The following is a 20,951-nucleotide window of genomic DNA, read 5'->3' on the forward strand; positions in this document are numbered from 1 at the left end:
TAGTCTGTGGCAAGGTAACATGTAATCTTGTTTGTGCCTTGATTCATAAGCATGTGTAAATGAATTTCCCTCATAGAGATGTGGGTTTTTTAACTCAAAGAGAACTGTTTCCTATACATACATGGAAGGAATTGTCAGTAAGTCAAGGCTTGCAAATAAAGATTTACATGATTGTCTATTGTTTGTTCCACTCATAGCTCTTATAATTTTTTTCTGTTGCTTGAACACTTTGAGGAAGCTTCCTTTTTCAACTCCCCAAAAAAGTATACCACATCTTACAACTGATATAAAATATGCATGAGACACAATTTTCCTAACAGCTAAGTCAGTTATTATATTCAGACCCCTCATTGCACAAACAAAACTATTTAACTGCTCCAGTAAGCAATCGATATGATCAGTCCATGAGAAGTTTTTGTTTATGGTCACTCCCAGAAATTTGACAGATTCTGCAATTATCAGTTCTCTGCCTGCATAACTTAACTGGGGTACATATTCAACAGTTTGTTTGGTCCTGAAATGTACAATTTGTGTTTTTGTTAGGTTTAGTTTCATAGCATCATTATTTATCCAATTTTCTAGTTGTTGAAGAGTCTGTTTTGTTTTCTGTGCTAATTCTTCAGTGTTTTTACAGCAGAATACTGCTGTTGAGTCATCTGCATACAGAATCATATCTGAAGTTGCCTTACCTGGCATGTCATATATATAATATAGAAATAGTAATGGGCCTAGTATGGACCCCTGGGGTACACCTGCTTGTATTTCCTCCCAACTAGAGCAAGCTTTCTTGACCTTGAGTTGAATAACTACCTTCTGTTTCCTATTTCTGAGATACAACTTGAACCAATTTAAAGATTTTTCATGGAAGCCATAAGAAGCTTATTTCAGGAGCAGCTACTTATGGTTTACCATATCAAATGCCTTACTGAGGTGACAGAAGATATTGGATATGCTCTCCTTGTTATTGAGGCATTTGCTTCTGTTAGCGATTAGTTCATTAATAGTGTGCACAGTGCTTTGACCCTTCCTAAATCCATACTGATTATTAAGATTAATGTTATGTTTTTTGTTATATTTTTCTAGTTTGTTACACACTACTCACTCAAATATTTTAGAAATAATTGGTAGTATTGATACTAGGTGAAAATTTTCTGTCTCCTCTTGTCTGCCCTTTCTGTGGATAGGTGGAACTTCTGCATACTTCATCCTATCCAGAAAGCAGCCCTCATCTAATGATTGATTTATTATGTGACAGAGTTAGGGTGCAATTTTATCACATCCTGCCTGTATTATTTTTGTTGGGACTTCATCCCAGCCCACAGATTTGAGATTCTTTAGGGATTTTATAATATTAGCCACCTCATAGCAGGATACATGGGTGAATTTGAATTCTACTGATCTGTGCTGCATTATAATAGGACTTACGTGTGGAGAAGGGAGTTTGTCAATTTTGTTAGAATTTATGAAATACCTGTTGAATTCTTCAAAAATATGTCTGGAGTTTGTAATCATTTCCCCATCTATTTCTAACTTATGATTAAAACTTTTTTTTTTTTCTGCACCCATTTCACTACTGACAATTTTTCATACAGCTTTTGATTTATTTGTGTCATCTGATATGTATTTACTGTTTGCCATTTGTTTTCTCTGTTTAACTACTCTACCAAACATTATTTTGTATTTGTTTACATAGCTGACAAATCCTGCAGCATGGTTGTTCTTTGCTTGCCTGTGCAGTTTCCTCTTTCTAATACTAGAGATCCTGATGCCTTCAGTTATCCATGAGTTCTTTTTACAAATTTTGTTACATGCTGTTATGAAGGTGAAACATTCATTGAAAACACATAAATTCTCATACAAAAGCATTGTAGTTTGTGTTCACCAACTACCACTTGCTGAAAGACCATGTTGTTTCATACAGTCTTGAGCTAAACATATTCACATTGTGTTGACTGAAGTTCCTGACTCGTTTCACTATTACAGTTTTATCTAAACTTGGCCATGAGATAAAAATGGCAGAATGGTCAGATATACCTAATTCTAAGATGAACTTTTCTGTAGCACCATAGTTGATGCTACTCACTATATTATCTATACATGTTGCGAAAGATGCTGTTATTTTAGTGTACTCACTGAAGTTTAAGGTTAAGCCGTTTGTAGATAACGTCTCCTTCAGAGAAATGGCAAACCTGTCATCAGCTCTTACATTTATGTTGAAGTCAGCACAAATTATGACGTGGCATGAAGTATCTTCTCCAGATGTTGGTGAGTCAGCTATGACATCTTTTCTGGTTAAATAGCACATATGACATGTGAAGTTGTTACAATATTTTTCCACTGTGAAGATGATCAATGATTGAAACCAGTTGTGAATAAATATATTGTAAGATATTGTATGCACAGCACATTTCTCCATGAATATAGATAAGTACACATCACTGTATACATAAAAATTAAAAAGAAGAAACTTAAGACAATTATGTAAATGGTCAGCATCTGGTGTGATTCTTGAAATTTTCCCATTGTACAGAACATTCCATGAAGTTTCAGTATTACCGCTAGCTCATTTCAACTTCTTGCCATGATACATCCGCTAATAACCATTCAGCCATCTATGCGAGTGTTTTGCACTAGAGATTTTTGGTTCGCATTGCTAACTTTACACCAAGAACTGGTGCAGAGATGCATGCACAAAGATGGCTGCTACATGAGCAACCTCTATTGAGTTCTGAACCCTCTTCAAATATTGCTGCACCCATGGCGTGCAGGCACATGTGTAATGGTGATACTAGATGTAGCTCTCTGTCACAATATGGGCTCACAGAGCTAAAATTCAAATTAAAATTGAGATAAAATTAATTGTCACTAGACATGTCACTAGTAATAAAATGTTTCCTTCTGCAGCTATTAAAGAAATCACCAGATCCTTCACCTTACCCAGCTGAAAGTCACTATCATGATTAATAAGATCTTCCACCTAATGTATTTCCACTAATTCCTTAATAATTTAATTCCTGGACAATCTCATTGATATCAAGATTTCCATGGCAGAATAATCCCTAGAATTTCCTGTGGTAATACAATACTCAACTATGGATAATGTACTAGGCTGCAAAAAGTGAGTGTGGCAACCTTGTTCAATGCAACTTTCATATACTGTGTGCATTGTCTGACCAATGTACACTTTGCCACATTAGCAAGGTATTTTGTAGACTTCAGCCCTTCACAAATCCTATTATCCTTTACTGCACTGAGAAGAGTATTAGTCTTTGTGGTTGGTTGGAAGAATACTTTGACATAATGTTTCCTGAGGACTCTGCCTAACTTTGACAAAATATGCTGACATATGAGAGGTATACCGTGGACTGTTACTTCTGCTCTTGCTCATGTGGGTGATCATTTTTCTTCCTCCCTAAGGCTGTGTTGATCTGATGAGGAGAATATGCTTAATCTTTGAACATGGATTGTAGGTAATCCAACTCCTTTGCAATGCTGTTTCTATCAGACACAACATTAGTGCAGTGTAGCAATGTTTGAAGAATGTCCATAGTTTGTGATGGGTTCACAAGTTGGAGAGGTTATGTAATAAGTGAGAGAGATTGTTAAGTTCCTTGTGTTTTCTACTGAAGTGCTGTGACAGTGGTCTCATTCCAAAGTTTGTCAGAATTACATATTTTATTAAGAACACCATGGCAAAGTTCAACACATGTAAGACAAAAATAACACTACAAAGAGGAGGATTCATTTTACTCATTATTATAAGGATGGGATAACAGTTGGTTTATCTGCACATGGAGATGACCTGGGCCAAGTTGGACAGGGTTGATAACGAGTCTAAAAAAAATTTTTTAAAAAATTAAAAAAGAAATTGAAAGTTCACTTATGTATTAGCAACATTACCACAAGAAGATACTTTTTGAGGCTCCATGGAGAATTTTAGGGATAAGATTTTCAACAACATAATGCCATCAATGCTGAAGACTGGCCTGACCTTCATACCTACTTCTAGAACCTTGCCTTTATCTGATTTTATTAGTGCTGTGGAAGAAGGTGTTAGACCTCTTCTCAATGACACTGTAGAACAAATAAGGCATGAAACATTTCACATACTTACATGAGCTCCACCACAGAAGAATAGTGCTTCCCTCATGGAAAGTACTGCAATACACAAGTTACACACTCACATGCTGGTCCTTCCAGAGGACAAGGGAAACACCATTGTGTTCTTGTCAGATGACCAGAATATTTATAACTTACTGAGTAAATCAACATACTGGAAGAATGATAAAAACCCCACAGAAAGAGCAGACAGGAAAATTCAGAGATGTTGAATGCTTCTTCTACTTTGCAAGCAGTTGTGAAAATATTAAGAACTCCCAGTTCTGTTCCACTAAGGTTATATGGTCTTCCAAAGATCCACAAAGAAGATATTCCATTATGCCCTACTAGGAGCAATATCAGCAATCAGACATACATTATGTGATCAAAAGTATCCAGACACCCCCAAAAACATACATTTTTCATATTAGGTGCATTGTGCTGCCACCTACTACCAGGTACTCCATACCAGCAGTCTCAGTAGTCATTAGACATGATGACAGAGCAGAATAGAGTGGAACCCATAGACTTTGAATGTGGTCAGGTGATTGAGGGTCACTCGTGTCATACATCTGTACGTGAGATTTCAACACTCCTAACATCCTTTGGTCTACCGTTTCTGATGTGATAGTGAAGTGGAAATGTGAAGGATCATGTACAGCAAAAAAGCATCTGTTGACCGACAGAGACTGCTGGCAGTTGAAGTGGGTTACAATGTGTAATAGGCAGACATCTATCCAGAACATCACACAGGAACTCCAAACTGTATCAGGATCCACTGCAAGTACTATGACAGTTAGGTGGGAGGTAAGAAACCTTGGATTTCAAGGTTGAGTGGCTGCTCATAAACCACACATCACACCAGTAAGTGGCAAACTACGCCTCACTTGGTGTAAGGAGCATAAACATTGGGCGATGGAACAGTGGAAAAATGTTGTGCTGATTGACAAATCATGGTACACAATGTGGCAATCCGATGGCAGAGTGTGGGTATGATGAATGCCCGGTGAACGTCATCTGCCAGCGTATGTAGCGTCAACAGTAAAATTCGGAGGTAGTGGTGTTATGGTGAGATCATGTTTTTCATGGAGACAGTTTGCACTTCTTGTTGTTTTGTGTGTCACTATTACAGCACAGGCCTACATTGATGTTTTAAACATTTTCTTGCTTCCTATTGTTGAAGAGCAATTTGGGGATGGCAACTGCATCTTTCAACATGATCAAACACCTGTTCATAATGTATGGCCTGTGGCAGAGTGCTTACATATCAATAAATCCTTGTAATGGACTAGCCTGCACAAAGTCCTGACCTGAATCCTGTATAACACCTTTGGGATGCTTTGTACCACCAACTTCGTGCCAGGCCTCACTGAGCGACATGAATACCTCTTCTCAGTGCAACATTCTGTTAAGAATGGGCTGCCATTCCCCAAGAAACCTTCCAGCACCTGATTGAACATATGCCTGCAAGAGTGGAAGCAGTCATCAAGGCTAAGGGTGCACCAACACCATATTGAATTCCAGCGCTACTAATGGAGGGCACCACGAAGTTGTAAGTCATTTTCAGCCAAGTGTCCAGACACTTTTCATCACATAGTGTATGACTTAGCTAGACACCTTGCTTCTCTACTGAGACATTTTGTGGGTAAGTGCTTGTATTATATTCACAAATCTTTTGAGTTTATTAATAGACTGCTATCATTTAAAGTCAATGAATCAGATTGCTTTGATGTCACCCCACTCTTCACTTAAGTCCCTTTCATGGATTCATTGTCACTCATCAGCAATAAATTCAAAGTCAGTTTAACAGCACTATTTCATCATTGCCTCCTGAACCTACTTTTTATTCAGCAGTGAATATTTTGAGCAAATTTTACAGTGTTGGCACGGGTAGTCCTCTATCCCCTCTGGTAGCAAATTGTTTTATGGAAGAAGAGGGCACTGGATTTGCTGAACTTAAACCAAAAGTCTTTTGGTGATATGTAGATGATACCTTTGTAAGACAGCCCCACAGTGAAGAAGAACTGTCACGCTTTTTTCAGCATCTGAATTCAATCCACAAGAATATCCAAATTGTGGAGGATGTGGAGAAGGGTGACTGCCATTTCTGGATATCTTGCTCAGTCAGAAAGTGGATGGAACCTTGGGTAATTCCAAACTCTATGACATACTTTAGACATACCTTAGAAGACAGTTGAAAGAAAGGTAAAGCTGTGTTTGTAACATTTGCAGATTTAGAGAAAGCTATTGACATTGTTGACTGGACTGCACTCTTTGAAATTCTGAAACTGGCACAGATAAAATACAGGGAGTGAAAGATTATCTACAACTTGTGCAGGAATTAGACTGCAGTCATATGAGTCGAATGATGGGAAAGGGAAGCAGTGACTACAAAGGAGTGAGATAGGTTTATTTAGCCTGTTTGTTGAGGGAATTATATATAAGGCAGAAGAAATAAAAACATTGAGGTTTGTCAATGGCATTGTAATTCTCTCACAGACAGCACAGAACTTGCAAGAACAGTTGAACAAAATGGCTAGTGCCTTGAAAAGTAGGTACAAGATGAACATCAGCAGATGTAAAATATGGTGAGTGAATTAGATTAAGAAATAAAACAGTAAAATGAAAAGATGAGTTTTGTTAATGTGGACAATAAACAGCACAAAAAAGAAGAGAAAAGAAGCTTTTGAAATGTGATGCCTCATAAAGATGCAGAAGACTATATAGTTAGATCAAATAACTAATGAGGAGTTACTGAATCAGACTGGGGATAAATGAAATTTATGGCACAACTTTACTAAAAAAAGAGACCATTTTATAGGACACATCCTTAAGCATCAAGGAATTGTCAGTTTGGTAATGGACGGAAGTGTTGGGGACAGGAAGATTAAAATTGTAGAAGGAGACCAACGAATTAATGCTGTAAATAATTTCAAATCAATATAAGCTGTAGTAATTATTCAGAGATGAAGAGACTTGTACAATATAGAATAGTTCATAGAGCTGCATCAAAGCAGTCTTCAGACTATAGCCTACAAAAACAACCACAATGCTCCTATGATGTCCTCTTTCTAGTTTTACTTATGCACAGATAGGTTCTAGTAATAACTCAAACCAACTAAGATGACACTGCTGATATTTAAATTACAATCAATACATGTGTCTTACAAAATGTTAAAATATCGAGCTATTAATTATTTAGTAGTAAAAAAATAGAAATGGTAGGCAATAGTTTTTATACATCTGACAGTTAAGTTATTTGATTGTCTGTATATTCCATAAATGGTGTTAATTTTAGGATATATTTTCAGCAGGAAACTTTTAAGTGTGTTTTTTTCTCTTCATTTTCTAGTGAAATCAACTGTGAATGTATTAGAAATTAAAATCTTATACTAGACATATTTCATTAACTAAGTTTTTAAGTAATAATATACATTTTTAGATAAGGAAAAATTAGAACTACAACATGGTTATATTTTAATCTGTTTTTATAATAACATTAACATCTTTTAATAGTGATATTACCTGAATTATAAAAGTTTGAAAGATAAGAAAATTTTCTCTACAAAGGACACAAACTGTGTTTTAAAATGAGATATGTGAATTCTGAAGTTTATTTCTGAAGTTTAAGAACCATGTGGTACCACTGAATCTCTAATGTTAAAAATTCTCTTAAGAAAAATACATACGGAAAATATTAATATCATTGCCACCATCATACACTAGGTAATACTCTGAACTAAAAGTACTTTAAAAATACAGCTTAAAGATTTTTAATATTTCATGTATGAATGGTTTACAGATTTTATAAGAAAAAGAAAAAAATAGTATTTATGTTAGGATTTGTATCTGAGAAAGTGAAGCTATTCATTCTTGCTGTTTCAATGCCCATAGTAGTTTGAGGCCTATGGACAATGACATAGTTATTATTAGCCAAGCAGGCAACAGTTAAAATATTTGACTTCGTTAACGGGGACACAACCACACCTCTGCTTGCACCATTTGATCAGTAACAAAGCAAAGTCCCTGGATGCATTCTTTAAGTCTTGGAAACAAATGACACTTGGATGGGGCCAACTTAGGGCTCTGTGGTGGTGAATGATCAATGACAGTGAGCCCAAGGTTGCAGATTTTGCAACACTTGTTTGTGGTTTTGCACTGTCATTCTGAAGAAGAGAGTGCTCCATGTAAGGATGAACTCTTCGAATGCTGTTTCTCATGCACTGACATAGCTAAGTTACATACTGCCATGTTACATGCCATAATATAGAGCCCTCTATTGGCAGGGGGCTGCAAATATGTATACAGAAAGAGTAAAGATGTAGAATGTTAATAACATTCATTTTATTTCAGAAACTTCAGGTATTTTTGCATTAAAAAGTAGGAGGCATTACTTACTAGCACACCCTCATATATCAGTTACATAAAAGAGAGCAGTAAAAACAAGAAATAGTATTTAGGTCAGCACTCACATCAGACAAAGTGGACCTATTCTACTTGTTTTGTTTCAAAGGGAGGTCATTGCTGACCATTATGAATATCAACTTTTTACAATCATAATGAGTTACTGCTGGGAACCACTTCTACACATATTTCAAGTAAGGAATAAGATTAGCCATTCTTTATGATTTTTGCAATTTTCATAAATATTTGGGTATCCTGAACACATTCCATCCAGTTAAGAATGTAACTTTTGTGGCATCTTTCACTTTTTCCTGTTTGAAATACAGAGTATAATAAGTTGATAAGCAGGTCACATGAGCTGTATATAACCACATTTTGTGTAATAGCATTTGAACTTGGTTCCTAAATCTCTTAAGCTATCAAATTAATTTTTAAGCAATGGAAAGTCCAGGTTGAAATATCAGCAATATTATGGAAAAGACAGACTGCTACTCACCTTAAAGATGACATGTTGAGATGCAGATAGGTACAACAAGAATAATTGTTACACACTGAGTTTTCAGTCAGAGCCTTCTTCAGAAAAGAAAAGAAATCACACAGACATTCACACAAGCAGTCACAGATCATGCACGAGTGACCCCTGCCTTTGGCTCTTCTGGCCAGTTGGCCAGGCTGAAGTTGGGGTAATTTCAGAAGTGGAGAATGTGCTGTAAAAATAGCTCCTATCTGCCTAATTCTGTTATCTTTACAACTCAAGCCTACTGTCGCTACGCCCTCCATCCAAAAGTTTACACGCCCTCTGTTCTGTCACTTCTTCCCATTATTTCAGGTCTGTTCACTCTCACTGAGTGCTGCTCTCTGCCTATGAACTCACTGGTCTTTTACTCTCTCTGCTCCTTTTTCTCTCTTCGTCCCCCCCCCCCCCCCCCCTCCCTCCTCACCATTCCCCCGACTTCCTTATGCTGTACTTTGTTGCAGCTTTGTCCTGACACCTTCTAGTACCTGCACACTCTGCCGCACAGTTGTCTTCTCTCCACCCAGCCATACCCTCTATTCCTCCCCATTTCCTGCCCCACTCCAGATTGCTGCTTTCGTTCAGTGCAACATTTACAGTCTGGCCAGAGCAGCTGGAGCTATAGCATTTGTGTGTGGGTGAGGTGTACCTGTTTGTCTGTGTGTTTTCCTTTCATATCTGAAGAAGTTTTTAGCTGAAAGCTCAGTTTATAACAGTCTTTTTGTTCTATCTGCATGCAACTCAATGTATCATCTTTACAGTGAGTAGCAAATTAATTTTAAAATTGGTTAAACTTTCCCCTAACTAAATATATTGTAAGATATTGTATGCACAGTGCATTTCTCCATGAATATAGATAAGTACACATCACTGTATACATAAAAATTAAAAAGAAGAAACTTACGACAATTATGTAAATGGTCAGCATCTGGTGTGATTCTTGAAATTTTCCCATTGTACAGAACATTCCATGAAGTTTCAGGATTCCTGCTAGCTCATTTCAACTTCTTGCCATGATATATCAGCTAATAACATTAGTCAGCCCATGGGCATTGTGGTAATACCATATGACACTGCAACTAGCCTTGACAATGGTTTCAATTGGATGAGGAAGAGAGCTCACAAGTTTCTTCATGTATACCATACACACATCAAGCCACTCAATGAACTACCAAATTATAGGACTGTTGATTGTTGCTTTTCATCCACTTATGTGGGATGAATGGTGTGATTTAGCAGGACAGTGGAGGTGTCATAGGGTGCTTGTATGGATGCCAAACAAGGAATTTATGCGTACGCCCATATGAACATATCCTGTAGATGTCACCATCTTGAAAGAGGGAATTCTCCACATCACACATTTCATCAACATGTAGAAGAAATGGCCACACTTTTTCTACATCTGCATCTACATCTACATCCATACTCCGCAAGCCACCTGACGGTGTGTGGCGGAGGGTACCTTGAGTACCTCTATCAGTTCACCCTTCTATTCCAGTCTCGTATTGTTCATGGAAAGAAGGATTGTCTGTATGCCTCTGTGTGGGCTCTAATCTCTCTGATTTTGTCCTCATGGTCTCTTCGCGAGATATATAGGAGGGAGCAATATACTGCTTGACTCCTCGGTGAAGGTATGTTCTCGAAACTTCAACAAAAGCCCGTACCGAGCTACTGAGCGTCTCTCCTGCAGAGTCTTCCACTGGAGTTTATCTATCATCTCCGTAACAATGTTCATCAACAATGTTGAAATAAACTTCCTGGTCCATATTCATGGTAACCTAAGAATGTTAGCCTGAATCATAGTATGAGAAACACCACCAAAACATCACAGAACCATTTTTGTCCTGAACTACTATCTCCACATTCAGCAAGCTGACTACACAATACAACGTGTCATTTTAAAAGAAGCAAAATAGCAACTTACCACGCCCTGCTAAGTGCCTCCAACCAGCTACTGCCTAGTTTTTAGTTATTGAATACATGCAACTTTATGTGTCACAATGAGCAATGGCTGTTTGCAAGGTACTAAACTCCAAATGTCTACTGCATTCATTCGAAAAATTGTGAAAATTGACCTGCACTCAATGACAGCAGCAATCCCTGTTGGTTACAAACAAATTGCAATTAACAATGGTCAATGGTCCAGTAACTGTCACTTGGGATCTGAGATCTTTTTATGACCAATGTTGTTATGCCATGGTATATGGCTGTGAGTGGTATGCAATTCCTTGTAGACATATTGGATAGCCTGCATTAAGACACCAGAAAATTGAACAACTTCATTCAATATGCAACCATGGGTCACAGCTCACACATTGACCCATTCTACTGCTCTGGTCAAATACCACCAACTGGCACATAGACACCACAGCATTATCTTGACCTCTGTCAGTAACAAAGGGTCACATGCTCACCTGATACCAGTTCTACATCACCTGCTGCATTACAAAGCGATCAGTGTGCTCTTTTAAAAGGTGCCCAACATTTGGTCTGGTCAGTTTATTATAGTGTAAATAGTAGGTGAGGTGGTTGAACCTAGAAGATAGTATACCTAGGAACATATGATGTTTGTAAATTGAAGGCAGAAAGGAGAATAAAGGAAAGGAAATGGAAAGGATAACTGATATCAGCTGCATTGGGACACTCATATAACACATAATGTTTGTTGGTCAGTACTTTAGTAGTTGGGTTTAAAATCACATGAAGAAATGCACACTAGAGACTGCTAGAAGCAGTTTACGTCATTTTCTACAGTTTTTATGTTGCCAGATATGAGGTTATGTTTTGTGCAGCATTTGTAAATAATTTGAGTGCTACACATTTGAATTAGTTATAATATATTAAAGCTATTTGGAATATATTGTTAAATCTTCAGCTATGTAATTTCATGACAAGTACAATTCTACATATTTTTAGAACTAGTTATGCAATGTTTTAACCTTTAATCCATACTTAGTCATGCACCATCTTGTGCCTCAGAACTGAAGAAGGTCTTTTACCATGGAAGATGGAATCTTTACAAATTAAATGAGTTTTGTTAATGTCTTAACAATTTCATCAGTCTTTAAAATGGAAATTTATGTTAATTTACAATAGCTTCAGTATCATAAAGGTATTTAACTTGTTACTGGTTTGTGATAATAATTCTGCTTAATTTGATTTCAGTTGCTGATTATTGGTATGTACTATAGTGATAATGTAATGGTCAGACAATTAAAAACAGTATTGAAAAGATTTCCTTGATTGTTATATTGTTCAATTTCAATAAAACATTTACTCCTAGGTAGATGACCATTTTGTACTTTGGACCATGTTTTTGTGTTTGGAAAAACCTTAATTTTCCAGAGTAATTTTTGTAATTTCAGAAAAAAGTGCAGCACATATAAAGTCAATGCCAGTATTTACAAACAGAATAAGAAAATACGTCAAACTTCTACTACAGAACAGGCTAGAGGCAAAAGCAACTAGCCCTGTAGCATTTGTACCTGTGGTCTGACAAGAACTCTTCACTGATATCTGCAGATACTGCAGTTTTACTGCCTGTATTTATGAGTCCACAGGGCTTTAATACTTGCACTAATGATGCTCATGCAGTGACTGAAATTGATTTGCAACAGAAATAAACATTTCTACTCCACCAACCAATGCTGACCCTCCTTTTGTTATTAATACTTCCGTGGTGGTCATGGTGCATGCAACACCTGATGGAGGCCCCATTCAAAAAAATTATTTCATTTTTACAAGTTAATTAGTTTGTGAAGTCTGAAATTGTTAATGATCTCTTGATTTACTGCAGTACTTTGATGGTCCAAACACTTTATTTATGTGATATCTGAATTTCAGGTGATCAAATACTTGAATGGAATGGTGTTCCATTGACAGGCAAAACTTTTGAAGAAGTGCAAAGACTCATTTCACATACAGAAGGTGAGATTGAAATTGTGGTGAAAAGGTGAGCAAAGTTCAGCAGAAATTCATTTTCAAATATTAAAAAAGTTTATTTCATCTCATTTCTTTGTCTGTATATGTCTGAATATTGGATGCTACACATAATTCTGAAATTTCTCCAGTGACTGTAGTCTCACACATTTAAAAAAATCTATCTGTCTCTCTAATGATACATTATTAACTTTACACGTATTGATATTAGACATGGCTAAACATGTTCATGCACCTCAAATAAGATACCTCCCTCCTGCATTAATGTGCTCTGGTAAATATTTATTTTCTTTTACTTCCAGACTCTCATCACTGCTAATTTATTAGTTTTCACACCAATTTTTATCACATTATTTTTTATTGATAGTGGTCTGCATTATAGGATATAGGCTGCAGAAACTTGGCTAATGTTTACTATTTAACTGAGTATAACATTTTTAATTTTGTGATCCATTCATCATTAGGAGCTATCTAAATTCATTGAATCTTCTGTCATTGATATACAATATGTATCAGAAATAATTCCTTTGGTTGGAATAACACCTCCCAGATTGAGAATGAAAATATAAGCATAATGAAACAAAAGAAGCACATCTGTAGAAATCTCCTATGAGATTATCACTTAACGTAGCTTTTTCTAATAACAAATTTTGGAAATGCATACTGAATTTCACCATAGATTTGAATATCATTGCAAGCAGACATAGTGTCCACCACAACATCTTTAAAAGCAAGAGTGATTATGGCCAAAGTATGACCAATAGCCAGAAAAACATCATTGGAGTTACTCTAGGAATTCTGCACTGCCATTCTGGGATAGGTCATAGTGGAGGCAATTTACTGTTACCATTGTCTCACCAGTTATGAAGTGTCTGATGAATAACCTGTATCATACGAATGGCTGTGATGAGTACTTGTGTAATTTAACATTGTGTTTGTGTTGTTTTGTACGAAAGGAGGGCAAAGAGAGAACATGGTGGCTTACTTATCTTGAAGTCTTGAATAGGATGAAGGAGGCTACTGAGCTTTTTTCCCACTCACAATAGATGAATCACCATTCTCTCATGCCCTTACTTAGTCACATGCTAGGGAGCATTTGGACAGTAATGCAAGGCACTGTGCTAAACCCTGATGATAAGAAGCTAGACAACACCACCTCTCTTCCTGAATGGAAATTAAAATTTCTCCAGCCAGCAAGACTGTGGATTTAGTTGCATTTAAAATTGTTTGTGCTACTAGCTATTCATCACTTAAACATTTCTGAGCTGAAATATGCTAATGTTCCACTTGTTTTCAAGCAATGGAGTAAATTTTTTTTTTATTTTAAAATATGTTATGTGTAAGTAACTTATTAGCAATCTGAGCACAAATGCATAGTGTAAAAGTCTCAGTTAACGTTTTCAAAAGGTGACAGTACCAAGATGATTATTTACACATTGAACAGTTATGTGGTTTATTCACAAGACAACTAATTATAGGTTCCCAGAATTTTTCATGACTAGTTAGAAGTGGGAAATAGCAATGTTGAAGTAACGATGGTAAAATGATACAAGTTATACATGTCAGCTGGAAAATAAATATGTTAATAGGAAAGACTCTATAGTTACATAAGCTGTTCAGAGTGTCCTTCGAACCCTTCCAACCAACCTCTCCCACCTCTCTCTCTCTCTCTCTCTCTCTCTCTCTCTCTTTCTCTGTCTCTCTCTCTCTCTCTCTCTCTCTCTCTCTCTCTCTCTTTTTCTTCCGTCATGCAAGAGTGACCTGTACATTGCTCGTAATCGTGGTGTGACTGATGCATATTCTTACTTTCACTGTTAGCATGAGGGCTAAAAGTTATAACAGGGATTGCTGCCACAAACATTGATATGTACATAATGAAGTCCTTTGTGAATATTGTATTTACCTATGTACTAACTAGGGAACAGCACTGGCCAGTGTACACTGCCCCATTACACCACCCAGGACAACCCTTTGCCTCTGCAGTTGTGTACAGGAATGGGCTGCAATCAGTGCTGTGTGTGGGAATGGCTCATTACAAAGCAGGTTGTTCTGTGTGGAGGTATGTACAGGTACACGGCACCAGTGTACTGTACCCTGTAATTGGTGTCACAGTTGTAATCATGATATTGATTTACCTGTCCATCCATTCTAGACACTCGACATGGTATTCATAAATGATTAACTCGTTGACGTGATGTTACTGTATGGATAATATCACCAAAATGGCACATGTGTGGCACAGGTGTATGCACAGAAGTACCCTAATAGACATCATCCAACTGACCCTGCCTTCGTGGGACAGGGTGGGTGCCTCCACAAATACGTATCCAGAGTTGAGGTGTAACACATGAAACAGCAGAGGTAGCTGTTCTGGCATCCATTGCAATAAACCATCATGCAAGTATTCCTGAAATGGAGAGACAGATGGAAATCCCTTGAACATGCATGATGCATTTTCTGCACAGGCATAAATACCACCCACATCATATGGCACTACATAAAGGCCTCCATGTCAGTGATGTTCACATTGTCTGGAATACTGTCAGTGGATTCTGCGGCAAGACCAAGACTTTATGCTTAGGGTACTGCTTATCGATAAGCCTACATTTACAAACCATGTGAATGACAACTTACACAATATGCACTACTGGTCACCAGAAAAGCCACACTGGATTCACCAGGTAGAACATCACCATCATTGGAGTGTCAATGTATGGTGTGGTATTGTAGGACAGTACACCATTGGCCCATATTTCATTGATAGCACTCTTAATGGGTGACAGTATGAGTGGTTTCACATTGATGGATTGAATGGGGCTGTCACATTCAGGGATTTCCAGTGTGGTTGCTGGAGCTCACCCCCATGGACTTTTTACTCGGGGACATGTGAAAGATGTGGTGTATGAGCAGGTCCCAACAACAATGGCCAACATGAAAGTCCATATTGCTGCTGCATATGCTGCAATAACACCACAAACAGTAACAACCATGGGTGGGTCCATGATGGAGCATGCTCAGCATGTTGCCAAGCAAATGGGAGTCTTCAAACATACGTTGTAGCGTTTCAGCTGTGAGACATGTGATTGCACATTGGCATACATTTTGTGTATTACAGAGAAGATGTGTGTTTGTTTTGTTGGTACTGCTTATATATGCATTCCATCATCTGCAATGGTTCAATTGTCTAACAGTCATTAAAGATGTTCGACACATCCTGTACATGGCATGTACCACTGTATAACTGATGTACAACTATATACAAAAATAACATGTATCTCTCTCTGCAACCCTTTGACAGCCATTAATTTTGTTTACTTTGATCAGTAGTTATCAGTATTACATTACAATTATGTCCCTTGCAGTACTGTCAAAAAGTTCAATAAAGCACATACTAGTAAATCAAAGTCACTGTTTTCATTGCAGGTGACTGGACACTCTATATTTCCCAGGCCACATACTGACAGTATACATACCTATATAGCATTTGCTGCATCACATCGTGATTACAAGCAACATGCAGGTCATGCTTGTGTCATGGAAAATGCGATATCAGCACATTTTGTTCATTTCACATGTCAATTTCGTGTTCCAATTTCTCATGATGTAATTGACTTATTGCAATAAACCAATGCCATTATTATTGTGATTTCTCATACTGTTGTTTGTGTATGGAATATTTTGGGTTTCCATTTAGAAACATAAGTTTCTATTGTCTTAGTAAAAATGTTTTTGAAATGTAATCTTTTATATTACATTGGGCAAAAATTTCATTCATGGTCCACTTTAACAAAAAATATAATACTAATTCACCATGTTACATGCTACAAGTTACTATAAGCCTCAACCTGTTAATGGAGGTTTTCCATGTGCCACCCATGCAGTTGGATGCAATACTACACTTGTCTCTGTAATGAGTTACAAATTCTTTTAGACATCCTCCAATCATTGTGTAAAGATTTATTTATTTATTTATTTTCACATCTATTTCTGTAGGACCGAACTGAGGAGCAAATCTCCAAGGTCATGGAACATGACAGTACATGAAATTACAGTATAAAAGTAATAACACATAAAATAACAACTTTATGAATCAAAAAAAGTCAAGCTATACGTTTATGTAAATGCAATTAACAATATAACATATGAATTAGCGTAATTTTTCAAGGAACTCCTCAGCAGAATAGAAGGATTGACCCATGAGGAAACTCTTCAGTTTCAACTTGAAGGCGCATGGATTAATGCTAAGATTTTTGAATTCTTCTGGTAGCTTATTGAAAATGGATGCTGCACATTTTTCTGCACAAGAATTAAGGAAGTGTGATCCAAATGAATATTGGATTTCTGCTGAGTATTAACTGAGTGAAAGCTGCTAATTCTTGGGAATAAACTGATATTGTTAACAAGATATGACAGCAAAGAAAATATGTATTGAAAGGGCAATGTCAAAATACCCAGACTAGTGAAAAGGGGTCAACAAGAGGTACACGAACTGCCAATTTCTGAGGCAAAAATATCCTTCTGAAATGGGAAGCATTACTCCAAAATATAACACCATACACCATACACCACAATGAATGAAAATAAGCAAAGTAGAGTAATTTTTGTGTTGAACAATCACTTACTTCAGATACCAATTGGATAGTAAAAATGGCAGCATTAAGTATTTGAACAAGATCCTGAACATGGGTTTTCCATGACAGTTTACCATCTACCTGAACGCCTAGAAATTTGAACTGTCCAGATTCACTAATCAAATTCCCATTCTGTGAAATTAAAACGTCAAATTTTGCGGAACTGTATGTTAGAAACTGTAAAAACTGAGCCTTACTGTGATGTAGCGTTAGTTTTTTTTCTACAAGCCATGAAGTTATGTCATGAACTGCACTATTTGAAACTGAGACATTGTTGCACACAACATCCTTTACTACCATGCTAGTGTCATCAGCAAACAGAAATATTTTAGACTTATCCCTAATACTAGAGGGCATATCATTTATATAAATAAGGATCAGAAGTGGCACCAACACTGATCCCTGAGGCACCTCCCATTTGACTGCCCCCTCTCAGACCCCACATGACTGACATGACTGATGATGTTATTGCTCCAGTAATTCAATGGTATCATTCAAAGTGCAGTACACTTGACTTTTGAGACTCAAGGTATGTGGCATGTCTGTATAAGCAGGTATGGCTGAGCAGATGTTATGTCTGGCACTGAATGGCACTGAATATGACTCTCCCAGACCCACTTTTTTGCATGTCCTGAACAATGCAAGCAGCAAAATTGCAGGATGATTAAATACAGTCTCAATAACCCATGATCCTCTGATGTCAAATTGTGGTACTTCTTTGTAGATGTTTCTCTTTGTTAAGCAAGGCATAACACATTTTCTCACAAAAACTCAACATTCAACAGTGATTTCTGAATGAGAAGTGCGATATTTTCTTATACATAGAATGTAGATGCCATCAGCTCTACCTACCTTGTGCAGACGTGCTGAAATGCTGATCGTATGCATATCCGAACATGTAGCACACTTCATGCAAGTCTGACATTTGTTGCATTCAGCTTCCATGGTGTTATTTTAATTGCCAGCAGTGTAGATGAAAATTCATGACTTCCATGAAGGAAAAATGACAATATTATGAAAAGGATACATTTCAACTCACCATATAGTGGGGACGCTTAGTCGCAGATAGGCATGACAAAAAGACTGTCAGACAAGTAACCTTTTAGCCAAAAAGGCCTTCATGAGAATTAGATAACATACAAACACACACTCATGCTAACACACACATGACCACAGTCTCTGTCAACCGCAGCCAGTCTGACCTCAGCAGATAGAGAATCTGGTCATGTGTGTGTGTGAGTTGCATTTGCTTGTGTGTGTGTGTGTGTGTGTGTGTGTGTGTGTGTGTGTGTGTGTGTGTGTGTGTGCGTGCATTTTGTCAAATCTTGATAAAGGCTTTATTGGCCAAAAGCTTCTTTGTTTGACAGATTTTTTGTTGTGCTTCTTTGCAACTCAGTATCTCCACTATATGTTGAGTAGCAATCTATTCTTTTCATAAAACCCATGATTATTGATTCCAGGAATACTGAAAACACTTGTAATGAAACAGCATGATTTTGAAATTGAATTTAATTGTAGAATGAAGTTCTAAGCTTTAATTTTGATTATACCTCCATTCTGTTATAGACTTGTAGTAACACTGTTCACATTTACGTAGCACTTCACTTAGCATAGACCGGGACTGTGTCCTAGGCAGGGCCGATGTTAACTGACTGACTGACTGGGCATGGCCCGTGCTGCCTGAGTTGTTGTTGTTGTTGTCGATGTTACGCCGGCAGAGGTCACGTCCGAATTCTCGCGTGCCCTCTGGTGGACGGGACTCTACTTGCGGCAACTACCGTCTGTGATGCGCCGTGCCGATGTGCGCCTCCCGCAATCTGTCTCGTGGCTACTGCACTCCTCCTCCTTCGGGGGGTGAAGCCACTGTGATCCACTGCGTCGGAAGGTTGAGCGTCAGGCAGGAGCGATGACCTCCACATCTATTGGAAGGCCAGAGTCGAGGGGATCTGCCAACCCTCGAGCCGGAACCTTCGAATATGGCTGGAAGTGACCCACACGAAGAGGCCCCCGTCGTCCCACCACCGGAGCCCGGGACACAACGGGCGACAAACTGTTGAACTCCGGATCCTGTTCCACCTCGGGAGGGGCAAGACCCAGTGGCGGGGACGATGGGGGAGGTACGACCACAGGTGAACCAGCCTCCTGAGAAACAGGGCCTGCGAGGGGAGCCAGCTCTCGCTGGGGCATCTCGAACGATGGCGATGCTGGTGCTGGAGCTACTGGAGGCTGCCAAGGCTGAGAACCATTGCAGTGTGGTCAAGTCATAGCGGGGAGAGGCGGTAACATCCCCTGAGAAACCAACACGGGCGCCGGCAATGGGGAAGCCAGTGTCTGAGAGGTCGGAGGAGGATGGGTGCCCAAACGTGGACGTAGCTGATTTCGGTTACGACGTACCATCCGGTCCCCCGCCTGCAAGGTATAGAGCCGGCGGCCATTTCGGCGCAGGACCACCACCGGTATCCAACGTGGATTGCGACCAAACCCACGGGCCCAGACCGACATGCCCAGAGGAAAGCCAGGTACTCCGTGTTGTGAAGACTAGCGAGGACCAGGCCGGAGGAGGTGCAGCAGAGTCCTAGGTTGGTGCCCATGGAGGAACTCTGCGGGGCTGCGTTCTCCCATTGGTGTGGTCCGGTATGCCATCAGGAAAAACGTCAATGCTTCCTCCACAGGAAATTCGTGCACACACTTTTTCATCTGCGTCTTAAATGTGCGCACCATGCGCTCGGCTTCCCCATTCGATTGTGGATGGAAGGGGGGAGAGCAAACGTGCTGAATACTGAAGCGCCTACAAAAATCCTGGAAGGTCTGCGAAATAAACTGCGGTCCATTGTCCGAGCCGAGGGTGATTGCCAGACCTTCCACAGAAAAGATTTTGGCTAGTGCCTGGATTGCAACTTCTGAAGTGGTTGAGGAGCAGCGAACCACATATGGGAATTGGGAATAAGCATCAATGACAATGAGCCAAAAGCCATTGAGAAACGGGCCCGCAAAATCGATGTGAACACATTCCCATGCTTGGATTGCCGGTGGCCATGAAGAGAACGCTGCCCGGGGAGATGCCTGTTGGCTTGCACACTGGGAACAGGCGGCCACCAAGTGCTCAATTTCTCTGTCAATATCGGGCCAGTACACATGTTGCGAGCCAAGGTTTTAGTACGGGAAACACCCCAGTGCCCCGCATGTAATAACGTGAGGACCTCCCTTCGTAAACTTGCAGGAACAACCACGCGAGAAGCTGTATCATCGGTAGCCAGAAGGAGAACTCCTTCCAAGACCAAGAGACAGTCTCGTAGAATAAAATAATTACGAAGAGGGTCCGAGGCCCAGCCTGGAGGGTGGGATGACAACCCCTGCTGAATGAG

At 38.8% G+C, this 20,951-nt stretch overlaps 1 protein-coding gene across 1 annotated transcript in view; it reads left to right on the forward strand.

Annotated features, from left to right (window-relative positions):
• LOC126471365 (protein piccolo-like) overlaps positions 1–20,951 on the forward strand; it is a 94,452-nt gene that overhangs the window by 60,992 nt on the left and 12,509 nt on the right. The window contains exon 6 of the mRNA XM_050099486.1: positions 12,860–12,968. Coding sequence (XP_049955443.1) covers positions 12,860–12,968 — 109 coding nt within the window. The remainder of the gene's footprint in view (positions 1–12,859; positions 12,969–20,951) is intronic.

The sequence above is a fragment of the Schistocerca serialis genome, chromosome 3 (genome assembly GCF_023864345.2).
Source record: "Schistocerca serialis cubense isolate TAMUIC-IGC-003099 chromosome 3, iqSchSeri2.2, whole genome shotgun sequence".
Classification (NCBI taxonomy): Eukaryota; Metazoa; Arthropoda; class Insecta; order Orthoptera; family Acrididae; genus Schistocerca; species Schistocerca serialis.